At 36.9% G+C, this 24,114-nt stretch overlaps 1 protein-coding gene across 2 annotated transcripts in view; it reads left to right on the top strand.

Moving 5' to 3' along the window:
- Positions 1–1,277: 1,277 nt before the first annotated feature.
- Positions 1,278–24,114, top strand: part of SPAG16 (sperm associated antigen 16) — a 420,853-nt gene continuing 398,016 nt past the window's right edge. The window contains exons 1-5 of one of the 2 annotated variants that reach the window (XM_030018160.1): positions 1,278–1,367; positions 6,062–6,108; positions 6,535–6,633; positions 11,937–12,064; positions 18,349–18,486. In XM_030018160.1, the coding sequence (XP_029874020.1) occupies positions 1,325–1,367; positions 6,062–6,108; positions 6,535–6,633; positions 11,937–12,064; positions 18,349–18,486 (455 nt within the window). In that variant the 5' untranslated portion in view covers positions 1,278–1,324. Of the gene's footprint in view, positions 1,368–6,034; positions 6,109–6,534; positions 6,634–11,936; positions 12,065–18,348; positions 18,487–24,114 lie in introns of both variants that reach the window. The other variant, XM_041124471.1, reaches the window with a different exon arrangement.

The raw sequence follows: 24,114 nt of genomic DNA, 5'->3' as shown, positions 1-24,114 counted from the left end.
GAGTTCAAGCCCTGACAGATATCAAACTCAACCCAGTGGCAAAGCTGACAATAGAGAATTTATGAAGGAATACAACAGTTCTTGTCACCTTAGCAGTGTTGTGATGATCTTGTGCCAAAACACTGTTCTTTTATTACAGTTTGGAGACTTTGACAGTGCCAAAGTATTGTTTCTCAAGAATGTGTCTACAATGGGAGAGGAACGGCAATCCTGTGTGAAGATTTCTGGAAAGAAAATGCTAAAACAATAGTTTCACAGGTAACAGGCCCTCTTGCAGGATTGCAACTTGTTTTTTCAAGCTGAAGACTGGATTGAATGATATAATTCAATTTTACCCACTTCCATCTTCTCTAATCTTCAGACTGTATTTCAATGGTTAGGTTTTTATTTTTTTTAAAGCTTCAGGCAAAACTGGTGCCTCTCTTTTCAGACCAGACATTAGCACTTCTTTTTTTACACTCGCCCTGCCCCCCCGAGACTTTGGGCATTTATTTTCAGTTACTGTACATGAATTTAAGCACTGATTCTGAATTCCTACTGCATGCAACACCCATTAACTCAATGGAAATTTGAGACCGGGACTTCTGAGCTTATTTTTTAAAAAAAAGGAACAGAAATTTTTCTGTTGATTCCTGCAGCCTCATCCCAAACTCCTGAGAACCATAACATGTTTTCTCCACAAATGTATAGGATACTGTATGCTTCTTTCCCAAACTTTTGCCTGGGAAAACTCCTGCTCTTAATTAAACTTGAGCATACTGCAGGAACTTAATGTAAGCAATCAGTCCCACAGGACTGAGCTCAGGTGAACCAGCAAACACTTGTTTCAGCTACAAAAACGTTTCCTCTAAAGAAATCAGTCCCTTCTTATGAGGTTGAAGCAGTTTTTCCCTTCCTTCCCCTGTTGTTTTCCTTCCATTTAAGAAAATGCAGTATATCCTAGTCAGAAAGGTCCCAGAAGTCAGCGGGGAGGACCGTGAAGGGACACCGAGGCCCGCCCAGGTTTGGCCAGCGACCACCCTGGAAACCTCCAGAATCTCCACACGGTCCCCGGCGGGGCCGGGGCCGCTCCCTTGCTAGTAAAATGCGTGGAGAAGCTTCGCCTTGGCTTAAAGACAGCACCCGTTGGGACCTCCGCGGGCAACAAAGCGAGGTGTGAGTAGCGCTAAATTAAACGGAATTAAATTAAATCGCCGCTGGGTGCCTGTTCCCGCCACCGCCCCGCCCCGCGGCGGCCGTTGGCCGTGGGACAGGTGCGGGCGCCTCTTCTCGCGAGAGGCCGCCCCTGGCAACGGCACGGCGCGACGGCGGGGAGGCAACGGCCATGGAGGAGGCGGCGGGCTCTGAGGCGTTCTTCTGCCTGCAGAGTATCCTTCCTCCTCCGGAGTATTTTCCTCCTCCTTTTCCTCCTCTTCAGTATTTTCTTCCTCCTCGTCTGAGGCCGGCGGCTGGGGGGGTGCGGGGCCCCCCGGGGTCCCGCCGGTTCCCCGCCTCAGGGGGCGAGCGGCGCGGGGGGGCCCGTCTCCTCAGCGCTCCTGCCCTCCTCCCTGTGTGCTTGTCCTCCTCAGGCGGGGGGACCCCGGGGGCTGCCTCGGCGGCAGCTCTTTTGGAGGCGGGAGCTGGGGTCGGGCAGGGCGAGGGCCCCGTGCAGCCCTGCCTGTGGCGCTGGCTGCTCGCTGGGAGCCGGAGCAGGACCGTCCCAGCGGGAGACCTGCGGGTTGCCAAGTTGTTTCACAGAGTGAGGGGGGGGGGGGGGGGGGAGCCAAAAAAAGGCCCAGTACCTTGTTGCTTCTTTTTGCGGGTTATTGCCTCTGGAGGCTAAAAAGGGGCAATATGCGGCGTTCAGTGTTTTTTGTTTGTTTGTTTGTTTTTTCCCCACCTGCCGAGACGGTAGGGTCTTGCTCACTTTTAACGTGATGGTTGTTTTCATTGCTGACGGTAAGAGTCCCTGAGTGACCCTTAGGAAAAGCAGGGTAATTTTATCCTCTCTTGCTGATGGGGCAGTCTAAGCAAGAGTTAAAATCCTGAAATTAAACACTCTTGTCGCCTGTCTTGTGTCAATTGTTGATCAGTAAATGCAAAATATCTAGGGAGGAGTGACAAGACTCGTTATTAGGACTCAGTCCCAATGTGCTGCTGTAAAAGGTGCTGCTTTAATTCCCCAGTGCCTGCTACACAGAGTAACTGGCTAGATATTCGTGGTTTTGTTTAGTACTGTGTATGACCAAGTTATAAAGATTATGATACAATAACCTAGACATAATTCTATTTGCTGTGGCTTTTGGGGGGGGGGGGGAATCAGTTAGAATTCTCACAACTGAATTGTAGCAAATTATTTTAAGAGTTTATGGCTTTTAAATATGTAATTTTTGGTCAGACAACCCAAATGCTAGTTTTGTCATTAGATCGGACTAGCTCTGTCTGTTCTCTTTTGTAGCTGTGAGCTGCCGAATCAAGATCTTTCAAGCTTTGTTTTAGAGACTGAACAATCACAGCTTAAGTGTTAGACCTACCAGTACTTTAGTTTTTCCTGCCTTGCTAGAATTAAGATGTAAGCCAATATAAAAGCAATTAAAGGAAAAAAAAAAGGAAGATTGTCCTTTGCGAGCTTGTTCCTCAGTTTCTACCTCCTTGGAACTGCACAGCTGTTTTCACACTGTGTGGTGTGCTTAAAAAAACCACTGCATCAAGATGTGTTAAAAAAAAACAAACAACATTGTCAGCATTTGCTGGGGAAATACAACAGTTTTAAAAATTCATTCTTCTGTTTTGTTGTGCACATGGCTATGATTTTTGGAAAAAGGAGGAAAAAAAAAATCAGGATTTTTAAAGTAATATTTTAGTCTGTGTACAGTGTTTGCAATGATGCATTAGTTTAGACCATAGCGGATCACAAGGACAGTCATGTCAGTAGAAAATTCAGGAAAAAACCACAGTATTTGAAAGTGTTTTACTTATGAAGGGTATACTGCGGTGATGTTTCTATTTGCATTGAAAGATTTGGTAAATGCAGAAAGAAGTAGTTGAGATGGGGGGAGGATCATACAAAAGATAGCTTTAGAAAAAACAGTCTCTGATCAAATCACTAAAGATGGTGTGAAAAATTGCTGGGTACAGTATTTTATTTAAATGTACTTTATTTAAATTAATTTGAAGTTGATAAATACTGTGCTATAAAGTAATGAAGAGGCTTAGGAGTTCCACAGAAATATGCAGAAGTTCAGGTCTGGGGCCCCCAACATAAGAAGGACCTGGACATGTTCAAGTGAGTCCAGAGGAGGGCCATGAAGATGATCAGGGGCGTGGAGCACCTCTCCTATGAGAACAGATGGGGAGAGTTGGGGTTGTTCATCCCGAAGAAGAGAAGGCTCCAGGGAGACCATACAGCAGCCTTCCAGTACCTAAAGGGGGCCTACAGCAAAGACGTGGAGGGACTCTTTATCAGGGAGTGTAGTGATAGGAAGAGGGGTAATGGTTTTAAACTGAAAGAGGGTAGATTTAGATTAGATGTAAGGAAGAAGTCCTTTGCTGTGAGGGTGGTGAGGCACTGGAACAGGTTGCCCAGAGAAGCTGTGGATGCCCCATCCCTGGAAGGGTTCAAGGCCAGGTTGGATGGGGCTTTGAGCAACCTCATCTAGTGGAAGGTGTCCCTGCCTGTGGCAGGGGGATTGGAACTAGATGATCTTTAAGGTCCCTTCCAACCCAAACCATTCTATGATTCTATGCAGATACTTAGTTTGTACGTAGAATTACTACATATATAGGGAAATTGTCCCCTGCTTCATACAAAAAATGTTGTACCCAGGTATTCACGCTATACAAACACGATCACACTTTAAGTTCTCATTCTTTAAAGAGAGAATATGTAGTCAGCTAGCTAGTGCAAGGTTATCTTAATCTAATTAAAAAAGGGGCTTTTTAGAACATTACCCTAACTAGTCACTCAATATTACTGTGTCTTATCTTGACTTGCCTGCTGCAAGCATCCTTCTTGCGTTTTCAAACAATAAAGGAAACCTTTCCTCCTGCTTTGCACTCGCACCTTGCTGTTGTTCCCTTTTTCTGATGTAATCAGCAGTTCAGATGAACTTTTCTCCTTCCGAGTTGAAGGAACAAAGTCCAGGACTTTGGAGCTGTTTTATTAGGATGTGGTCAGACACTGATGCGAGGACCAAAATGTTCCTGTTATGCTGGGGAGCAGTCAGACAATTAAAAGCTAGCCTGATGCCCGAGTCTCTGATTGTTATCTTGAGTCTGTTGGGTCAGCTCTTGACAGTCGTGTCTCAACATGAGCTATGTTCATCTCGGTTTTCTTTGCTTGCCTTGGTGGACCCACATATGGTCCTGAAGTACCATGCTGAGAAAAGATGCACTTGTTGACTGCACAATTTCTATGTCATCCCATTAAAGTCAGAAGAGTTAATCCAGATTTCTTCTGGTGTGATAGAGAACAGACTTAGGCCTGTTAAATCTAATAGTTTGGGGGTTCCGTTCTTTTTTTCCCCCCTTATGAAAGAAAGCACATTTTCTGGAGATGAGTTTCTGCATAGTTCAGGTTTTAGAATTAAACATTCAAGATTCAGTCAGGTTAGAAAATGAAGCTTTTGCAGAGAGCGAAATTTGAGATGCAGAGAGGTGGTGACTTGAATTCAAGTCCTGTGTTCTACACCTGCAGTCTGTGATGCAGTAATTTGGGAAGTAAATTTGTGGGCACATGTATTACAGGCATTTGCTTTCATTTACTAAGCTTAGATAGGAGATTCTTAAGAAGCGTTCATGGCAGTTTCCTATTTATGTATACAATTTTTGTAGTTATCGTGTAGTTGGAGGTACACAGATATGCTTCAACTTGATTACTGAAAAGTATGCCTTTATTCACTCAATGACTTCCCTATTTGTTTTTTTGTTGTTGTTGTTTACAAGAGAAAATGACATCTCTATCTTTTATCTTAAACCTCTGAAAAACATCTCTGAAAACCAAATGGTGGTTATCGTTTTTTGGGACATGATCTTCAGCTGTTAGCCTTCCAGATGGTTACAATTTAACTGATAGTTTTGTTGGTGCTGTGATGCTGGGGTCATAAATGCAGATGATGCTTTTACACATATATTGTACTGTCAGAACTGTAGCAAAAGGCCTGGTTTTTAGGAGAATAATTCAGATTTGGGAAACTTGATTCAAAGCTGGAAAACCATGTATCTTTTTATTTTCCTTGGTGTGTGAAGTACTGAATTGCTAGCTTTTCTTTTCTTCGGAAGTTAATTTCTGGTTTATTTACATGGGTCATTTGTAGGCTAACTGATTTCCTAGGGAAAGTGTCAACAGAGCATCTTGCTAAAAATGTTTTCGTTGTATTTTCATGGGTGGTGAGGCTAGTGGATGAAAAAATGTTTATTTGGGTTTCATTTTACACCATTTGTAGTTATTTTTTAATGAAAAGTTTGACTCTAAGGCATTTGGAACTGTGGATAATTTCCAAATTAATTTTTACATTTTGAAAGTTCTTTATCTTTTTATTGTAGCTGTGTTGTAATTATTGAGGCATTTGATCAGCTTCAGTAAATGGTCCTCTAGTATTCAGTGTTTGATTTCAGATCTTCATGTTTGAACATCTGTACATCTGAATTTGATACAAAATGTGATTCTCTGAGAGCTTGAAGCTAGTTATGCTTAGAAGCACAAAGTCTGTGAAAGTCTCAGTGCAGTAAGACCCCTGCAAAAACTGATGATTGGGTGAGAGCAGAGTTGAGCTACTGTTTAATTCAGAACAGTGCTTGACTTCTACCTTTGATCTGATGAGGCAAATTTTAATGGTGTTTAAGCCTGCTTTAAAAACTTTGAATTTAAATTCTGTCTCTGTGCACATAGTTTTCACTGGAGCTGGGCTTGTTCACCTAAAGGCTGAAAGAAGCCTTGAAAGTGTGAAGTCTTGTGTCAAAAAGAACAAGGGTGAAGGTGGTGATAACAGATTTATAGATGGTGGGTTTATGATACCTTTTTTTTTTTTAAGTTGGAACTCATCACATGCATCAGCTGTTTCAGACTTAACAAAATCTGCAGAATTAACCATAATGGACGACTCTAAAGATGATTATCAGTACGAAGAGGTAATTTACTAAATTGATAATCTTCTGATATATGTGGTAGAGTATTCACGTTTCGTTCTTTTGTTTTACTTCATCAGTCACAAAAACATCTTTGGAAAAATGACATGAATCTCCTTTTATAGAGTGCGGTGATGCTAGGCATATCTTTATTTTTCAAGAGAAGATTTAGTGTCAGTTGATTTGTAATGTTTTACTTTTATCTGAACATTAAATACTTTTTCAAAGATACAGGTATTTCTATTTAGATGTTTCAGCTTATTTATAATGAATATTTCAGTAATATAAATTCTATTTAAATATGGCAAAATATTATTTTAACAAGAACGAGACTATTTTCAGTAGGTGTTCTGGGAGTAGAAACGGTTGTATTCTGAAAGAAAGATGTATCAGATACGTTGATACCTAACTTTAAATCCTTTCACCTAGATTCCAGCAGATGATGAATTTAGTCTTCAGGAAGATGATGAGGATCTGTCAAAGGCTTTGCAGACTATTCAAGAGCAGGCTGAAGATGCCCAAATTTTAGTAAGAACTTCCTAAACTTTCTAAGACACTGTCTGTAATTCAGTTGGCATTAGTGGCTTAAAATTTACATATGATAATTTATTTTAGTGCTGAAATATTTGTGTAGAAGAGATTGTCTCTTTATTTTTTAGAAGTTTCTAGGGGTAAACAAATGCTACAGTAGAAAAGGCAACTTATGTTTCATGGGTTTCATCTTCATTTAACTTTTGTTCATTTTATGTTCCATAAACAACCTGATATTGCTAATACATGTAACATTTAAATTATCTATCTGTATAATTATTAATGTTATTACAATGTATCATTATTTTAGGGTTTGTTTCTTTATCTGAATGGATTGAATGAGAGGGTGATCCCTGACACAGGAAAGAAACTGCATATGCTTAAGACCTACAGAAGCTTGTACTTGAATACTTCGCTAAAAAAGATTATTCATATATTGAAAATAAAGAATGGGCTGTTATGCTATGTAAAATCAAAATATTAATGAAATTATCAATCATTTCACACTACTAGTTTTTGACAGTTCTTACATTTACAGTTTGATTTCAAAACAGTCATATAATAGTTCAGAGTTACACAATGGGATTGTTATATTGCATTTTCCAAAATATGATTTACCTGAATTTACTTGCTTATAACAATCTAAAGGAAAAGTGCTTTTCCCTGCTGTGTTTCTAATATTGCCACTATCTTATAGCCTCATCAGTAAGCTATCGTCATAGTCTTTGTTTTGCAAAAGCAAATTATTAATAATGAAAAGATAAAATTGTGAATGATTCTTAACATCAAAATGGAGGAAAAATGTGCATTTTCTTCTGCACTGGTGCCTATCAACAGATCAGTTTTGTATTTTAGATCAAACTTTGAATGGAAACTGACAATACCAGAATGTTAACTGTTATGAAACTGTATGTGCCTGAAAATTAAGGGAAGGTTGGCAGAAGTTTTTAAAACTGAACATGCTTAATGTTAACTGAGTAGTGGAAATTCTTAATGTTCTTTAGGGATAACTGAAGTTATGTCTGTTTTACTGTGAGTTGACATTCAAATAAAAAGTGAAACAAGGAAGAATGTTTTTAATCTCTTGATCTTTTGTCAATGCTATATAAATATAATCTTTTACCTCTTTATTGATTTGCTGGACTTTGAGTGGTAGGAAACAATATGCTAATATCTATCCCATTTAATCAAACTGAAGAAAGTGTTACCTTTCCTTAAAACAGAAGAAGAATGGGTGTGCTTAAACTCAAATTTTCTTTGATTTTGTGCTTATACGAATAGATATCTGCCGCCTTGTTTCTTGACTCATTAATTGGAGGCCTCATTTTTTCCATAATTTTGAAATAATATTTTCAGCCTTTAGACAGAAAGACATGAATAGAAAAATATTTTAATACACTTGCTAGTTCCTTGACAGCTTTCATAATGATTTACTGTGTATTTTGTGAGGGTCAGTGACTAGATTGTTCGATGCTAATTCACTGGAAAGACCAAGTGCTGCAGCAAATGCTTTTGGTGACCCAAGTTAGAAGCACTGTTTCCTGTGAATTAATATTGGATCAATATCCAAACTCTGAGCTAAGAAGCACAGTAGAAGGCTGTCATCGTCACATGATAAATAATTGGTACACTTTTTCAATTATTAGCTTCTAATCTTGGCTAAAATAGGTTAAATTAGGTAACAACCATATCCTGGAATAGCTGCTCTGTGATAAACAGTTTTAAGTGACTGTGTATATTTGCTGTTCATAGTAACTTTTCTACCTAAACCCGTATTAAGGATTGCATTTCAGTACTGGATGCAAATCTTTTTGTTAAGGAAAAGAAATTATATAGAGAAGGCAGAGATCAAGTGAGCATCCAGAAAGTGATTTGCCAAATGCGGATACTATAAATATCCACAATTTCTAAATTGAGTAACTACAGTTTTTTTATGCTCTGTTAAAAAGGTCAAGTATAACCAGGAAAATCTAAGAAAAATGCTTACTTTCAGATTTCCTTCCAAAGTAATTAGCACTAATTACTAAATTAAGAAAAGCAAACATAAGCAAATGAGAGGTGATGCTATTCACCTTTTAAAAGAAAATAATTGGTGTGTAGGAATTAAAGCTATGTTTCTACAGGGGATATTGAGGCATGTTTTCTCTCCTTCTGGATCTCTGCATGTGTGCAGTAGAACTACTGATCTTTAAGGAGTTTGGTGAGGCTCCCTCAGCAGTTACAGTTCATGTTTTTGTTTGGATCCCAACAATGGCAGCTGATTCAAAATACAGCTGTGCTGGGCAGCATATGCTTTGGATAGCAGTGATTCTGCCTCCTGTTCTAGTCATCATTTTTCCTTTTCAGTCACAAGTCATGATTTTTTTTTTCTATTGTCCTTGTTTTGAGGCATTGTAAAGTAATATAAATTATTTTTAAACACAAGGAACAGAATATTTTGCATATGAAAGAAAATCTTCAGCTGATAGGGACCCTAGGAGAGGGATGTAGAATTTCTGGAAAACCACACACACAAAAGAAAGTTGGCTGAAATGCTTTCTTCAGTATTTACAGCTATTACACTTCCATTCCAGGATCTGTATTTTCTTAATATCCCCAATGATACTCTGAAGTCACATGGCCCTTCATTAACGTTATATTCTATGTAGGTTTGATTTATAATTTGTTTGATCATGTTAAAAATCTTTGAATTACCTTTTTTATTCTTTTTTAGTTTAGTAAGTTTTGCAAGAACATCTCATTTTATTTTCCAGAGAAATTATTAATTTATTTGGTGTTAATCTTTCTTCATTTGACAGAAATTTTTGTGAGTATTGTGGAAGTCCTTAAGGTTAAGCTTTTAGCAATTATTTTATTTTACTGGCCATATGTGCTGTCCTTACACTCAAAATATTTTAAAGATTTTAATTAAAAAATAAATATTTAACCAAGAAATAGTTAACAAATATTTAACAAAGCAAATATTTAGGTTTTTTATTTTGATTTAATGGTTGGAATCCTTTAATAAGATGTTTTTGTCTATATAGCTTCTATAGGGTGTCTGTTTGCACCACATTAATTAATTAATAGATTGTATTTTCCTCATTTCTAAATAGGTAAATATATACAAAAAAATTACTGTTATGCCATTCTATGGGTAGTCATCCAAGGTTAATATTAAATTAAAGAAAGTTGCTAGCCTAGTATCACTTGAAGTCTGCAGAAGAGCTAGGAATTTAATTCTGGTTTCCTGAGGCCCTGTTCCAATACCGTGCCTGTTAGACTGCATTCATTTTTCCCTATATTGTTCCCGGCTCGAGCTTCAGTTCCTGAAATGATTCTCAGTGCTAGTATCTAGCTAATAAATTCTCTTTTGCACAGATGAAATGCATTCCTATCATATTTCCATTTACTAAGGGAATCAAGCTGTGTCATTTCTTCCGAAGACTGGCTTTATAGATGCATTTGGGAAACTACAAGCAACAATATTAGATATTTGCCTCACTTAGAGTAAAGAAAGAAAAGAAGCAAGAAAAGGGATGCAGCTGCATGTCTGCAGATGTACTCTTTTTGGTTCTTGTATTACCACAATTAGAAAATAGAGCTGTCTGATGTACTGTATCTCTAGTAATGAAAATATGCTAAATATTACATTGCACTTGGCATATTGTATTATTCATAATATAGTGTTACATGGCCTTGATCATCCATGTACAATTCTTTCTGTTTATATTAGGTAGGTTGCTTGGATTAAACACAACATTTTCTGTATTACACAAAATGGCTATGAGATTTTTCCAGTGTTTTTATTTTACCAGGAGAAATGCCTTTATCTCCAGGTAATTTATGCAGTCATGTTAATAGAGCTCCCACTAAGGACATGAATAAGCCATAAATGAATGGAGTTATCCAAAATCCCTGGCCTACAGGTTCTTTTTTAAATGGATGGAGAAAATAATTTGCAGTCACAGCCTTTAGCATGCCTTGATGAATATCTCACTGGAATTTTTTTCAGTTTTGTTAGTACTGAAATGAAGAAAAGAAGGTAGGCATGTGTGGAAGCTGTTTCTGCTTCTCATCTCTTCTCTATAGTGGTATCTCTTTTTTTTTTTTTAATAATATGTGGCACACGTTATCATAGAATCTGAGTTTCTTTCAAGAGTGCGCTGAGTGATAGTTGTCAAGCCCAGGTTTGTTCTGTCATCCTCTCACCAGGAGGCAGGCATGTCCAGCACAGTATCTTGTCTTAGATAGTAGCCTGCATCGTTGAACAAGTCCATTGTAGCATTGTGCCCATGTGGAGTTCCCAAATGCCAAGACCCTCATATTTAGGAATGTCAAGTTGCTGTAATCCATTTGAAGTCTGAATGAATTAAGGGCACCTCTTTGACTGCCAAGTTGTGGCAGTCTTTCTCATCTGGTTATATTTGAATGCATTTGGGGGGGGGAGTAGTCTCAGACAAGGTTGTATTTTTACTTTTTTCATACCTCCTTGCACCTTGAAATCTTTCTGGGAGAGTTTAGTATCAAGCTATGCACTGAGGGGGCTGAATGGGGTTGAGTGAAGGAAAGAAATTTGCATTGCAACAGAAAACTGTGAAAGGGATTTTCTTTTTCTCCATAGTAAGATTGTTCTGGTTTGTTTTGATTCTGCTTTTGGCAACTGTGCTTGACCCATGAGCTGATCTTATCTGAATAGCTGTCTGTCTCGATGGCACTGGAGGAGCTGCATGTGAAGCCTGGTGTACCGTCTGCATTCTGCTAACACTTGTAGCAATGTTGTCTGGCAGCTTCATTCAGTGTCTGCATATGGATGTTGAGAAGAAAGAGGAGAATTGATCTTTGTGATACTTCTTAAGAGATCTAATGATGGAGATGCAGTTCTTTCCGACTCTCCATTGCATGCATCATTACAAAAAGAATATAAGCCATTTTACTGTCACCTTGGACTTTTGCATTTTTCATTAGATGAAGTACTGATTTTTCTCATCAGTAGTTTTTAAAGTTGCTGAAGGATGCAGGAGTATGAGAACTAGCATTTTCTCCCTGGTCGGTGACAGAAGATCATCCATCAGTTTAAATAGTTTCAAGTCAGGTTCAGAATACTTGTTTAAATCAGGTGATTTTTGAGTTAGCTTCTCTATAACCTTTCACAGACCTTGACATTGGAAGGATCAGTGATTAAAGTGATCAATAAAGACAAGGGAAACATTCAGCTGTACTTCAGTAGATCTGTGACTTTAAATGACTTCAGAAATAGAAGGTATGATAATTACATTTTTCTTGCAGGTTTAATAACAATTACCGAATTTTTATTTCAGGCTTTGCAGTCAGTTCTGACTTCTGAGAAATCAGTGTCTGAAATACCTGAAGCAATGGATGATTTCTTCTGCAATTTCCTGGTCAGATTGGGAATGTCCAGAACCCTTGACTGCTTCCAGACTGAATGGTAAAATATTTTAAGTGACCGTGTTATTTTGAGAATTAGGAAGTAGATGCTCAGGATGCTAATATTTCCAGTATTTCAGGACATATTTCCAGAAAACTCTTCTGAGTACAAGTCATTCTTAAATACGTAGTGTTTTACCAAATAATTGTATTCATGTTGAGAATGAGGATGCAAACTATTGTTTTAAGGACAGACTTTCAAGTAAGCTGACTCCAGGGAGCTCCTAAACAGGTACCTTTTAAGGACTGTATGCATTTTGCCTAACTCTAGACATTTACAAGCCTGAAGTGGTCACCTGAGGCTGCTTTTGTGACCAGTGAAGAGAAATACTCATTTTCAGGATGCAACTCATCTAAGTTCTTTAAGCCGTCTGCTTTAAGAAAAAATGAATTAAATTACATTTTTTTCAAGTATATTCTGCCTTCCACTGACTACCAATGAAAACTAAAACCAGCTACAGTGCAGAAAGCATCACTGGATCAAATGAGTCCAATGCAAAATGACCAGCATTTCACTTCAGCAGTGCTGAGAAATCATGTGGGTTTGTGATTTTCTTCCTTTCCAGAACATGGGTGCCTGCTTAAAAACTGAATATTTCGTAGCATGCTATAGTATTTGCACCTTTAATTGTTTAGGTGTGTTTGGACATTCATCATAGCTACCTTGTATTTTAAGTAGCATAATTAAAATTTTTGATATTTGGTAATTTTTGGTACATCAGTCAAAATAATATGATTGGTTTAGTTTTTTCTTTCTTTCATATAGTAATCAGAAGAGTAAACTCTTGAGCTGTTGCTGTCTTCTTTTGCCCAGCTTATATAGATTGCAGGGATTTTGCCCCTATTTTGTGCAGAAGTTTAAACATGCAGCTTTGTCTAAATACTCCACTCCCTCCACTGCTCTCTTTATATACAGAATCCTACAGGATGTATACTTTTTTTAATATTGATTAAGAACGATGTGCCAGGAATGTTGCAAAGCTTGAAAGGAGAGCTGAATTATTTTGGAGCAAAAGATGACACTTGTCATAAAGTTCTATTGAAATACTTTCAGTTAGAAGATTGCTTTGAATCTGCAAGTTACATAAGAAAGATTCTGAGAAGTGGAAACACCTCTTTTTGAATTACCTTGTAGGCAGTCTTTAAACGTGAGAGGTTCTGAGATTTTTTTAATAAGGCCTTTTGAAATTGTTTAATTTGAAAATTAGTGAATTTGAAAAGTTAGAAACATCTTATTTTTTCCTACAAAAGCCTTGAAGCTTTTAAATTTTCTTAGAAATATTCTCTAATGGGGAATCATTGCTGTCATTTGCAAGGCTCTGGTCTTATTAGCGTAGAGCTCACCAATCAGGCGTTGCTTTTGGAATTAATAATGATCTGCTTTTTGGTAGCATAACAGTGCCATTTAAATGATTCCTTAGAGAAGAGCACTATAGTTCTGTATTCTTTTTCAACGAAAGAACTGATATGAATAACATTAAGTTCTGAACTTTAACAGTTTTTATGCTAAAAGATAATTAATACTAAACAGATATAAATAGTGACCCTTTTATGAAACTACAGCTTTCTTTGAAGCACTTACAGTCTGAATTGATATCAATGGCAAAATTAAAATAGCTTTTTAACAGAGCAAGTGCAGGTCTTAGCAGGCCATATCTTGTAAATCCTTAGCTATACATATATTTTTTTTCTCTGTAAGTAATATTTTTAATTTCAGTAGCATTACAAATGAGCTCAGCATGTCAGGATCTAATCTTACTGTATTGAGACTTTTTCTGCATTAATACCTTATTTCAAAATGTTTCATGTTGGTTTGAAACAGATAATTTACAATATTAATGAAAGTGAGAGCAGATTAGTGTACTCAGGTTCCTCATTATGTATTGGGACGACACTCTCGCTCTCATGCTGTGGTGATCAAGTACTAATGGAATTTAAAATGAGAAATTAATTAACGTAGAGAAGATTTATCAAAAGGCTTGCTTTGAAATAATTGTCTGTCTGAGATCTAAAGGTCACTTAAATTGGACCAAATTAGCTGTGTTTATTTCAGAGTTTGAGAAAACATTCTGTTACTGTCCAGCTGTATAAAATTTCATGGCTTGATTAAGTTTTATTTTAAGCCAAACCCACTCTTTTTCTATGATGTAATGAATAATTTTATCACAGTTGCAGTGACTTTTTTTTTCTTTATGTAGTTTTTTTGCACATACACTTTTTTCTTCTAGTTATAATTTAAGGAACTTTAAATTAGACTTAAATTACTTCTAGAATATCTAATTTACCATTAAATTTTCTATCATTTTGATATACAAGACTTCATAGTGCTTTTGTTGCTTATTAAAGTTATTGGATTGACAGCTTTGGAGTATGAAGTGCAAGGGCTGATCAACTGTAAATTCATGTATCTGACAGTCTATACCTCCTAATCCCAAAGAGCTCAGTGCTGCTGGCAGCATGTTGCCAGTCTGATGAGCAGATGAATCATTTGCTGTTCACACATGTGCACGGAGCTATCACTGTGATTAGTTAATACACTCATTGGACTGGTAATCTCTGACTAAGTGTTCCTAGAGACCTGGCAGTGTTTCAGCTTGTGAGCAAAAGGAAAGCTGCAGACTAATTATGGAAACATGCTTTGAAAATTCTTTTCCGTTTGATGTGGTTAAAATTATGAATAAACTTACGTGACCAAGCAAGGTTAAAAGCTATGTCTGTATTGTGTATGCCTTGCAAAGATTGCCTGGGTTGTGCGTAACAGAGCACATGCAACAAAGCTACTGTGTCTTCTCTGAGTATAAAGGTAGACTCATTACAAAAAAAATTCCCTTTTGCAGAATGAAGAAAATGGATATACGTTGTGATCCTCCATGTCACAACTCCCTGAAGACAGTGGAAACAGTCTGCTTATTTCAGGCAGACCTGAGTTTCCTCCGCTCTCTGTCCTCTTTGGCCTAGCAGTCATATGGTCACGTTAATGTACATTGTGCTCTGAGTTCTTAAATCCTGAGAGAAACGAGGGTTATCAGTTCTAGGACAGCATCACACTAAAACAGGTTCAGGTTTTGGATTAGAACTGGCTCAGAACACAAGTGAAGTAACCTCAAGTTTGGTTTGCGAAAAGCCACGTGGACATACCTACTTTCTTGCCTATTGACAAGCATAACATGATAATATAAATGTTCTACTTATATGCCGTAATAGATTGGAGCACACTAGGGCAAAAAGGTGCTTTATTTTTCTGTGCTCATATCTTTCTCAGCCTTCTGTTGAAACAGTTTAAGAGGTTATCAATTGGAATGATAATTTTCAGTAAGAAGTTCTTGTAAAAGCTAAAACTTGAAATTTTAATCCCTGAATACATCTCTAGGTGAGTTATCCCTCAGTAAAGGATTACCCTGAGCTACATATCAGTTAGTTTATTGCAGGTCCTCTCTTCAACCTGTTTCCTTTAGAACTCTTAGAAACTTGAATTCAGTGTAATGTATATAGTAACAATGTATTATTTTTAGTCAGTCTGCACTGGGCTTTGATCATAAAATCATAGTTGACCATCTGTTCCTTAGGTTTCCAGATTCTTGGTTAATTTTAAAGTGTGATTCAAAAGTAATAACTCAGTTGTTCTGAAAAGCTTAGAAAAATACCTGTGTGTGCATGGAACTAATTTAATTTGCAACACAGTTCCCTTCTGTAATGGAAAGAAGTGAGAACAACAGCTATTTGGCAGTTGGCTAGGTATGTAGGAGTTCTGTAAGTTTTACAGGACTAGGTTCATGAAAGATAATGAGCTTTCACAATGCAATTTTGTTGTGTGGTTTTCCATTTCATTTCTGCTACATGCACAAAAGCCTTCATTTTTAGTAGTGTTCTTAGACAAGGGCATAGTGAATTTATTGGTATTAATTGTATTTCATTAAAATTATCTTTCAGAGTTCTTAGCTCTGCTGGAGGCTAAGTTCATCAATTATCCATGTCTGATGTGTCTTTGTGCAGAAACTTGATGGTTTTCATGAGATGTAGTTAGGGCATTCAGTGGAGAAACTTTTCTGGCAGATGAAGGAGTATGTAGAGTTGTGATCATCTGCAATGAGAAGTGCCCTTATTTGTAATATTTCCAGTAAGAATTGTACCTGCTCATCAGTCAATGTTTATTTGAAAAAACAAAAGAAAAAAGACTAAGCTTCTTTCTCAGTATTAAAGCCTGTTGCTACTGTAATTTGCTTAAGAAAATGAAGTGATTATAGAATGAATTTTGCTTTGGACATGTTCAGTTTAACTTTTCAAAAACCTTTCATCTACTGGTGGTGAATGTGGGTGACAGCTTAATTCATAGGCATGAGCGTTCCTAGAAGTGTCCACAGAATGCAGATAAGTAGCATTTGGACATAAGAGTTTCTAACATTCCCCTTAATTTTTTTGGAAGATGTTAAGTACAAGTTGTTGTCAAGTAAGAATCCCTTATTCTACAAACACTTTTTGTTTCTGCAACTTGTTTTATTGATCTAGGAATGCTGTGCTTACTGTCAAGTTTCAAATCTGCTGCTTGTGTCCAAGTGCAAGAGATAGCATTTAGTATAGTTTTATCTCTGATTACTGCTGTTCTTTTCATACTTCCTTATTACTTGGAAAAAAAGTAATGCACAGATTCAATATATTTTTCACCCGAAAAGGCAAATACTGTTCATATTACTCCTTCTAGTGAGTTCCCACCCAGAATATCTTCCAGCTACAGTCAAGATCAGCAGGGAAGAAGATTGTGGGACTATAGTCTTTAACTGATATAAATTATTTATAGCTCCACTGAACCTATGCTGAACTGATATCATAGCTTGTCCTGGTTTCAGCTGGGATAGAGTTAATTGTCTTCCTAGTAGCTGGTACAGTGCTATGTTTTTGAGTTCAGTATGTGAAGAATGTTGATAACACTGATGTTTTCAGTTGTTGCTAAGTAGTGTTTAGACTAATGTCAAGGATTTTTCAGCTTCTGATGCCCAGCCAGTGAGAAAGCTGGAGGGACACAAGAAGTTCGGAGGGGACACAGCCAGGGCAGCTGACCCAAACTGGCCAACAGGGTATTCCATACCATGTGATGTCACATCTAGTGTATAAACTGGGGGGAGTGGGGGCGGGGGGATTGCAGCTCAGGGACTAACGGGATGTTGATCAGCAGGTGGTGAGCAATTGCACTGTGCATCACTTGTACATTCCAATCCTTTTATTCTTACTGTTGTCATTTTATTAGTGTTATCATTGTCATTATTAGTTTCTTCTTTTCTGTTCTATTAAACTGTTCTTATCTCAACCCAGGAGTTTTACTTTTTTTCCCAATTTTCTCCCCCATCCCACTGGGTGGGGGGAAGTGAGTGAGTGGCTGTGTGGTGCTTAGTTGCTGACTGGGGTTAAACCACGACATAGCTACAGTAGTGCATGATGTCATTGTCTTCAGTTGGTCTATAAAAGTTCATATTCATGAGTATTCTTACCTTTCATTGACATGCTACCAAAAGATGGATAGTCCTAAAAGATACGAGACTGACTGAGTAGACTTCATGGCCAGGAGTTATAGAGATTCGTAGGTTGCTACACAGCATTACATGCTGCTCCAGATTCTCTTTTACTTCTCAAAATGCAAGTTAGTCTGTACAAGTATTTAACTAAAGTAGCCTTCAGACTTCTACATCAGGGAATCATGTTTTCTCAGGGGCTAGTAAAATAGGTAAATATTGGTAAATATAATTAAATAAGGAGAGGGCAACATAAGTAAACAGGAAGGAATGAAGAAATTTCCCTAGGTGAACTCTGTATTCCATGTTGAAGATAACCTGGATGAATGATTCTATGAGCTATCTGCAGCTTTGTCATCTTATTTGAGTCCTCAGAAAAAAAAAATAAATCTTGCATATATTGGAGCATATGAGATAAAAAAGACCGTGAGTATATACAAATGTTATTTGAACAAGAATATTTTTTTTTCTGTCTTTTATTTAAGCTATTCGGAAGAAAGGAAGGGAAAGAACAATTGTTTAAATTGAAGTACTGTGTTATACAGGACATGTCTTTTGACTATTATGAACAATAATACATTTTAGAGTGAAAAGCAGTAAAATAGAACAGTGTGGTAGGATAGTACTGTTGCTAATTGTTAATGATCATAAATGGTAAATGCCTTGAGATGGTAAATATCTTTGTGATTCTAGTTTAGGTAAATGCTAGCATGAGAAGGGAGACATTAGTGAAGTGAGAAAAAGGAAACATGGAATAAAAAATCTCTTTCTTTTCTACTAGGTATGAACTTGTACAGAGAGGTACGTTCACAGCCAAAGATATTGGATTGGTTCCAACTGTGTATACCCGCAACCAGCAACTTGAGGCTGAGAATATGCGTTTGAGGAAAGATTTGGAAAACTATAAACTTGCTGCAAAGTATGTTGTTTGGTCTTAATGAAACTTTGATATACAGTAGTAAATGGCCAGATAAAGTAAACCCAAGTACTTAATGGAAATAAGAAGTTCCTGTTTGTTATGCTGGCTGCATGTATTTTTACTTCTAGGTGACACTTATAATTAAAGTTCATGTTTCTCAGCTCTATTAGAAACCTAAATCTTAATTTCTTTTATTTGTATTTACTGGGCTATAGAAAATAATTTTCAATATATGGTAATCACAACAAATTACTACAAAGAATCATGACAGTATAATATGTAGAACTAAAAAATAAATGGTTATATGCATTTTGTATTAAAATACAGTACTATAAATTACAGATACCACAAAAGATCAACATAGGAAAAAAATCACTATACACTTCTTTTTAATTGCAAAAAATCTGTCACTCTGGCCCTAGTGGTAAATGGTATGTCAGTGTAAATTACCATCATTGATTATACTTGTGTGTACATTGTAGTAGTTGATTTTACAAGTCAGTTGTACTTCAGTCATAAGAGAGTTAAAATATTTAGCCTATATGATGGAGAGATGCAATAATGAACTACATGTAATATAGCCTTTTCTGAAGAATGGTATGTCTTCACATGTATGTGTTCATTGAGAATTTACCCTGAGACCTAATAATGCACTCACTTCAATTTTGCCAGTGCATAGTGTTAAAATATGGAGCTGTAAAAAAAGGTAACTCCATCTCTTTGATTTTCCTCAAGATTGCTCAAGGTACTAATTTTCGTTTAGATTGTTCCTTTATGTGAAAAACAGCTACTCAGATCTTAAATAATCATTGCTGCTGATAATAATGATAATCAAATTATTTTCCAATGACAATGATTTATTACATTTTAAATTAATAAATTAATTGGCCAAAGTCTAATAGTTAAGTAAACAGCTCTAATAATCAAGTCAAATAATGTGTAGTCTAAATACATTGTTGCACTGGGAGATGGGCCATACCGAAAGCATTCCTTTATTTTAATCTGCAGCTTCTTTGGACAATGGGTAGTTAGGGATTGTGTCTCTCATTTGAGTGGGAGAGTAAGAAGCAGTAATGTGTAGTAAAAGAAGGAAAGATAAAATCTGGCCCTCCTGAAATTTATTATTGTCAGTAGTAATTTTCAGAGGCTTTCCTTTCGGTTTTTTTCCCACCTTTTTTCTCCCCCCCCCACTCCCTGTATGAAGCAGAACATGCTATTACAAGATAATCTGAATGGATTATGACTTGGTAAGAGTTTTCCTGGGTTTGTTGCATTGCTACATGAGTGTTTAAGAACATAAAGCTCCAAACCATTTCACCAAAGCCATGGTCATGAATGAGTTGTGTTTTTCCCATAAGAATGTCTGTATACTCTATGGGGTGCCAGAAATTTTTTTTGTACCAGATGTCTAGTTAAGAGGCTGAAAGATGACATGATAATGTGCAAAAGGAAGAAAGCAGGAGAGGGAAAAGACATCGCAAGGATGCTATGTTCCTACAGGCTATCTGTTAAATAAACTCCCAACACTCACTTAAGTGAACTGTGCTAAAAAAAATAAATAAATCCATGAACTGAAACTGCCCTGCTTTTTCACATTCTAGTGTTTGATGAAACCTAAAATAGCAGTGTTGTGGTGGTAAACACGAGTCATGTCACCTGTTCAGTATTCCAGAGAGGGCAGTGAGATATAGGGCAATTCTACATGACAAATTAGAAGTGGGTAAATTGTGTTCATTGGCATTTACTCTTAAATACTGCACTTATTCTGCATGTATCTTGTTAAAACACTATTAAAATTAGTCCTCCTTTCTCCACTTTTAGGGAGAGCTTTATTTTCAGTCTTTCTGCTAATACTAGAATGGAATATATATAGATGTGAAACTTGGTTTGTGCTAATGGTCACTACTTCATTTTTCAACCTTTTTATTTCAAATAACTTTCAAAGTTTTCACTGATACTAATGTTAACAGTTCAGCACTTCTGTGACATTCATTTCACTTTGCTTTGAATAATTTATGAATTAAACCAGTACTGTTTCTGGAATAATGGGTAAAACTGAGCATTTTCACTGTACATAGCATGAGTTACAGTGTTCCTTTGTGTCTTTTGGGTAAACCCTCATCATAATACTCTATAATAAATCCATTTACTGTAGTGACCATTAACAGCATTTTTTCTTGTTCATACATTCAATAACTGGAGTCAGTACCCTTGCTACGATAAAGCAAATATTCCAGCAGGAGCCAAAATTACTTGGACGACACTTGGAGTTGAGAAAGAATTCACCAGCTTATGCTGAAAACAAAATGCCTAAGAGCACTGAAGAAATGCCGATTTGACTGGTTAGAAACCAAGGATTTGTACGCAAAGAAAGTCTCATATTTTGCTCTGTGGCTTAGGCAGAAAACTTTCATTGTGGGATACAGTGCTGTGATGAAGAAAGCTTTCAATTACATTTAATATTTCTGGGCTTGGTACTCTTGCCATCTTGCAGAAGAGGGATGTTATTTGGGACTTAGATAGTATGGGGGCCCAGGATAAATGACTGTAAACCAATTATCTCCTGCTTTAATGTTGTTTAGCAATTGGTGGAAGAGATTCAGTGTCTAGAAGCTAACTGTAATTGTATTTTGGGTATTTTAATATGGTATTTACATGACTGCATGGCAAGCAGGTGGGCAAATAGAGTAGACTGCTGGCTGTTGGTTACATTTCACTGTGGCATTTCATTATTTAAAGAGAAAATCACAATCAGCTTCACTTCCTGTATACAGTGCATATGTTTTTTTAATACGTTGTCCAGTGTCTGAAGGCATCTTGAGATGTAACAAAGCCCCTGAATGCATACATTAAAAGAAATATCAGCATAATTCTTTTACTCCAAAGCTAGTGATAGTTATTACCTGATGGTTTAGATACACTACTGATCTTTATTTAAGTTATTTCTAGAAACAGACATTGTGTTGTGATAGAAATCAAAACTAATTTTACATTGGTTTGCCATGTCGCAGTAGTTAAAGTGTACCTTAAGTGTATTCTCTTTCTCTTTTATCTTGAAGGCTACGGTTAAGCCCTGATTGATTGGTAAGGGATGTTATCTGCTGCAATATTTCTCTAATGGAAGCATAGATATTCTTTCCAATATGCAAAAAAAAATTGAAAATATCTCTGAAAATTGTCAACTTTTACAGAAGACTAATTTTAATTCATTGTCTTCAGTGATGATTTGTCATTTAAGCATTTAATATTCTAGTAATATTTGCTTGAGTTGAATAATAGATTGCAATTTCATAGAAACATTAAACTCTGCCTGCCTGATGATTTAAAATAGCTTGAATCCCATATATTTTGTTGTTTTCCTATGGCCAGACCCTTTGTATTGCCTTTGTATTTAAACATGTAGGTAGACAACATAATGGTATATCAGGTTGAAGATTGTGTTAATTACAGGGACTGCTAACTGTGATATTTATAAGTTCTTTAAATATTTAGGAATTTATTAGGTAGATGGAATGAATGTTGTACAGCTTTTGTCTGAGGTTTGTGAGTTCACAAATATCAGTTAGGAAGTTTAAACATTTGCAGGTATCTTTCTGTCCTGATTTTTGGAAACACGCTCACAAATACACACCCAGTTTACAGCCACAGTAACAGTCAAAATATAAAGCAATCCTGGAAATCATATTTATGATTACTGTTAGTGCTATCACCAGCAATAAAATCCTCAGCTGATCTCCTATTTCTGTGCCAAAATCTAACTGTTCCCACACATATTTCTCCACTTATACCATGGAAAAAATAAACTGCACACTTAGTTGTATTGTACACCATATTTAAATGTGTCTGTTTAATTACGTGGTACATTTAGCATCCTTGCTGCTAAATGCTATATAAACTAGATAGAGTAAAAGCATGAAAGTATATGTTTTCTGAAACTGTCTTTATTTTGATAAAAAATTTAGGGCTACAACTTGCAGCATCTTGGGGAATAAAGTCCCACCTAAATTCAGTGGGAACGGGGCATGTAAGTCAGCTTTGAAAATCCCTGCTTGGATTTATTGGACCCTGTCCTCTTCTGCTCTTTTTATGAAACGACTTGCTTGAGAAAAGTTTAAATGGAGAGACCTGCAGTCTTTGATGTGTATCTTAAGAAATGGATATTGGCTTTGCTATGGCTGTAGCAATACCTTTTACTCTTAGAACAAGCCATCTGCTTAGCTCTGAAGGGGCAGGTTTTGTATTCAAGATCTTGCGGCAAGTCAGATTTTGTGAGCGGTGTCATGGAGTTGTTTCACAGAACTATCCTGAGACCGCTGATTCATTTACCTCTCAAATGTTTTGCTGTTCATAGGAGCTTGAGCAGAATCGTTATTCTGTACTTTGCATCCCAATACCAATATCCTAAGTTACTCTGTTTCACAACTTCTGGTATTTGTACACACGCATACACAAAAGCTATGTGCATGCCCACAGCTCCTTTGAGCTTTTCACAGGGCTGCTGCAGGGGCAACCCTGCCTGTTTTCATTTCCCTGCCAGCTTTTCTCAGCTTTGACTGATACGTAGTGGCATTAATTCACTGTGGTCTTCTTCAGGTCTTTCTAATTGTTCCTGCTACAAGCAATGATTCACATATGAATGTACACAAATAAGTATGGTAGTTTGTATAGGTAATAAATATAGCAAATGCATATGTAGTAAATATAAATTATTTGTACCATTAAATATAATGCACTGGCAGCTATGGGTCATCTTCCTGGACCTGTGATTTTTGCATACTCCACTGTCATAGTGGTTTTCCTAACTCTTCAACTCCTGTTGGAAAGGAAATGAGCTTTATTTTTGCAAAGAGCAAATATCTAATTTCTGTACAGGGTAATTTCAAGCTTCCTTTGCAATTAAACGATTCATGTACTAATCTTTCCTGCCAAACCCATATCAGTAAAGGCAAGGAGAAAATGTATGGAATATATACAGAGTATTTTCTTTTATGTTTATGGAGCAGAGTATCTCAGAGTGTCCCATGGCTGTGTGTAGAATGTGCTTAGAGAATAACAGGTTATCAGTATGTTTGCAATTAATTCTGAAATGGATTCCTCTTGCTTCCTGCTGTCACATACGGGGGACACTTGGGGACAGGCTGCAAACATGATTGAACAGAGCCTAGAACTTTTTTAGCACAATTTTTTCCAGAAGCTCTCTAAATGCATGTATTTGCAAGGCAACGATACAGTTATCCTTCTTTGTGTGTCCTTCTAGCATGTACCATTACGTTGGGCTCCAGATGTGATGTAGATATGAGAAAATCAGTATTGCAGTACCTTTTCATGTAGAATTTTAAACCCACAACAAAAGTATTGTTTTCTAATCACCTGTAATTTAAATGTGTACTTCCACAAGACCTCTTGTGCTTAAAGTAAGGTTGACCTCAACTCTGAGATTTATAATGCCAGAATTCTTATGGATTCTATCTAAAGGAACTGAGGGAAGGTGAAGAGTACCCATGGTTTTGTACATCAGCTGGCAGCAAAAAGACCTCCAAAGTACATGTTGTCCACCACAGGGCATACTACCAAAAGTTTCCAACTTGGATACAGTAGGCATGTGCATATCTGAAAATTAATTCTATA

Source organism: Aquila chrysaetos, chromosome 6, assembly GCF_900496995.4.
Source record: "Aquila chrysaetos chrysaetos chromosome 6, bAquChr1.4, whole genome shotgun sequence".
Taxonomy (NCBI): Eukaryota; Metazoa; Chordata; class Aves; order Accipitriformes; family Accipitridae; genus Aquila; species Aquila chrysaetos.
The sequence above is the reverse complement of the archived record's forward strand: the minus strand, read 5'-3'. Positions and strand labels throughout refer to the sequence as shown.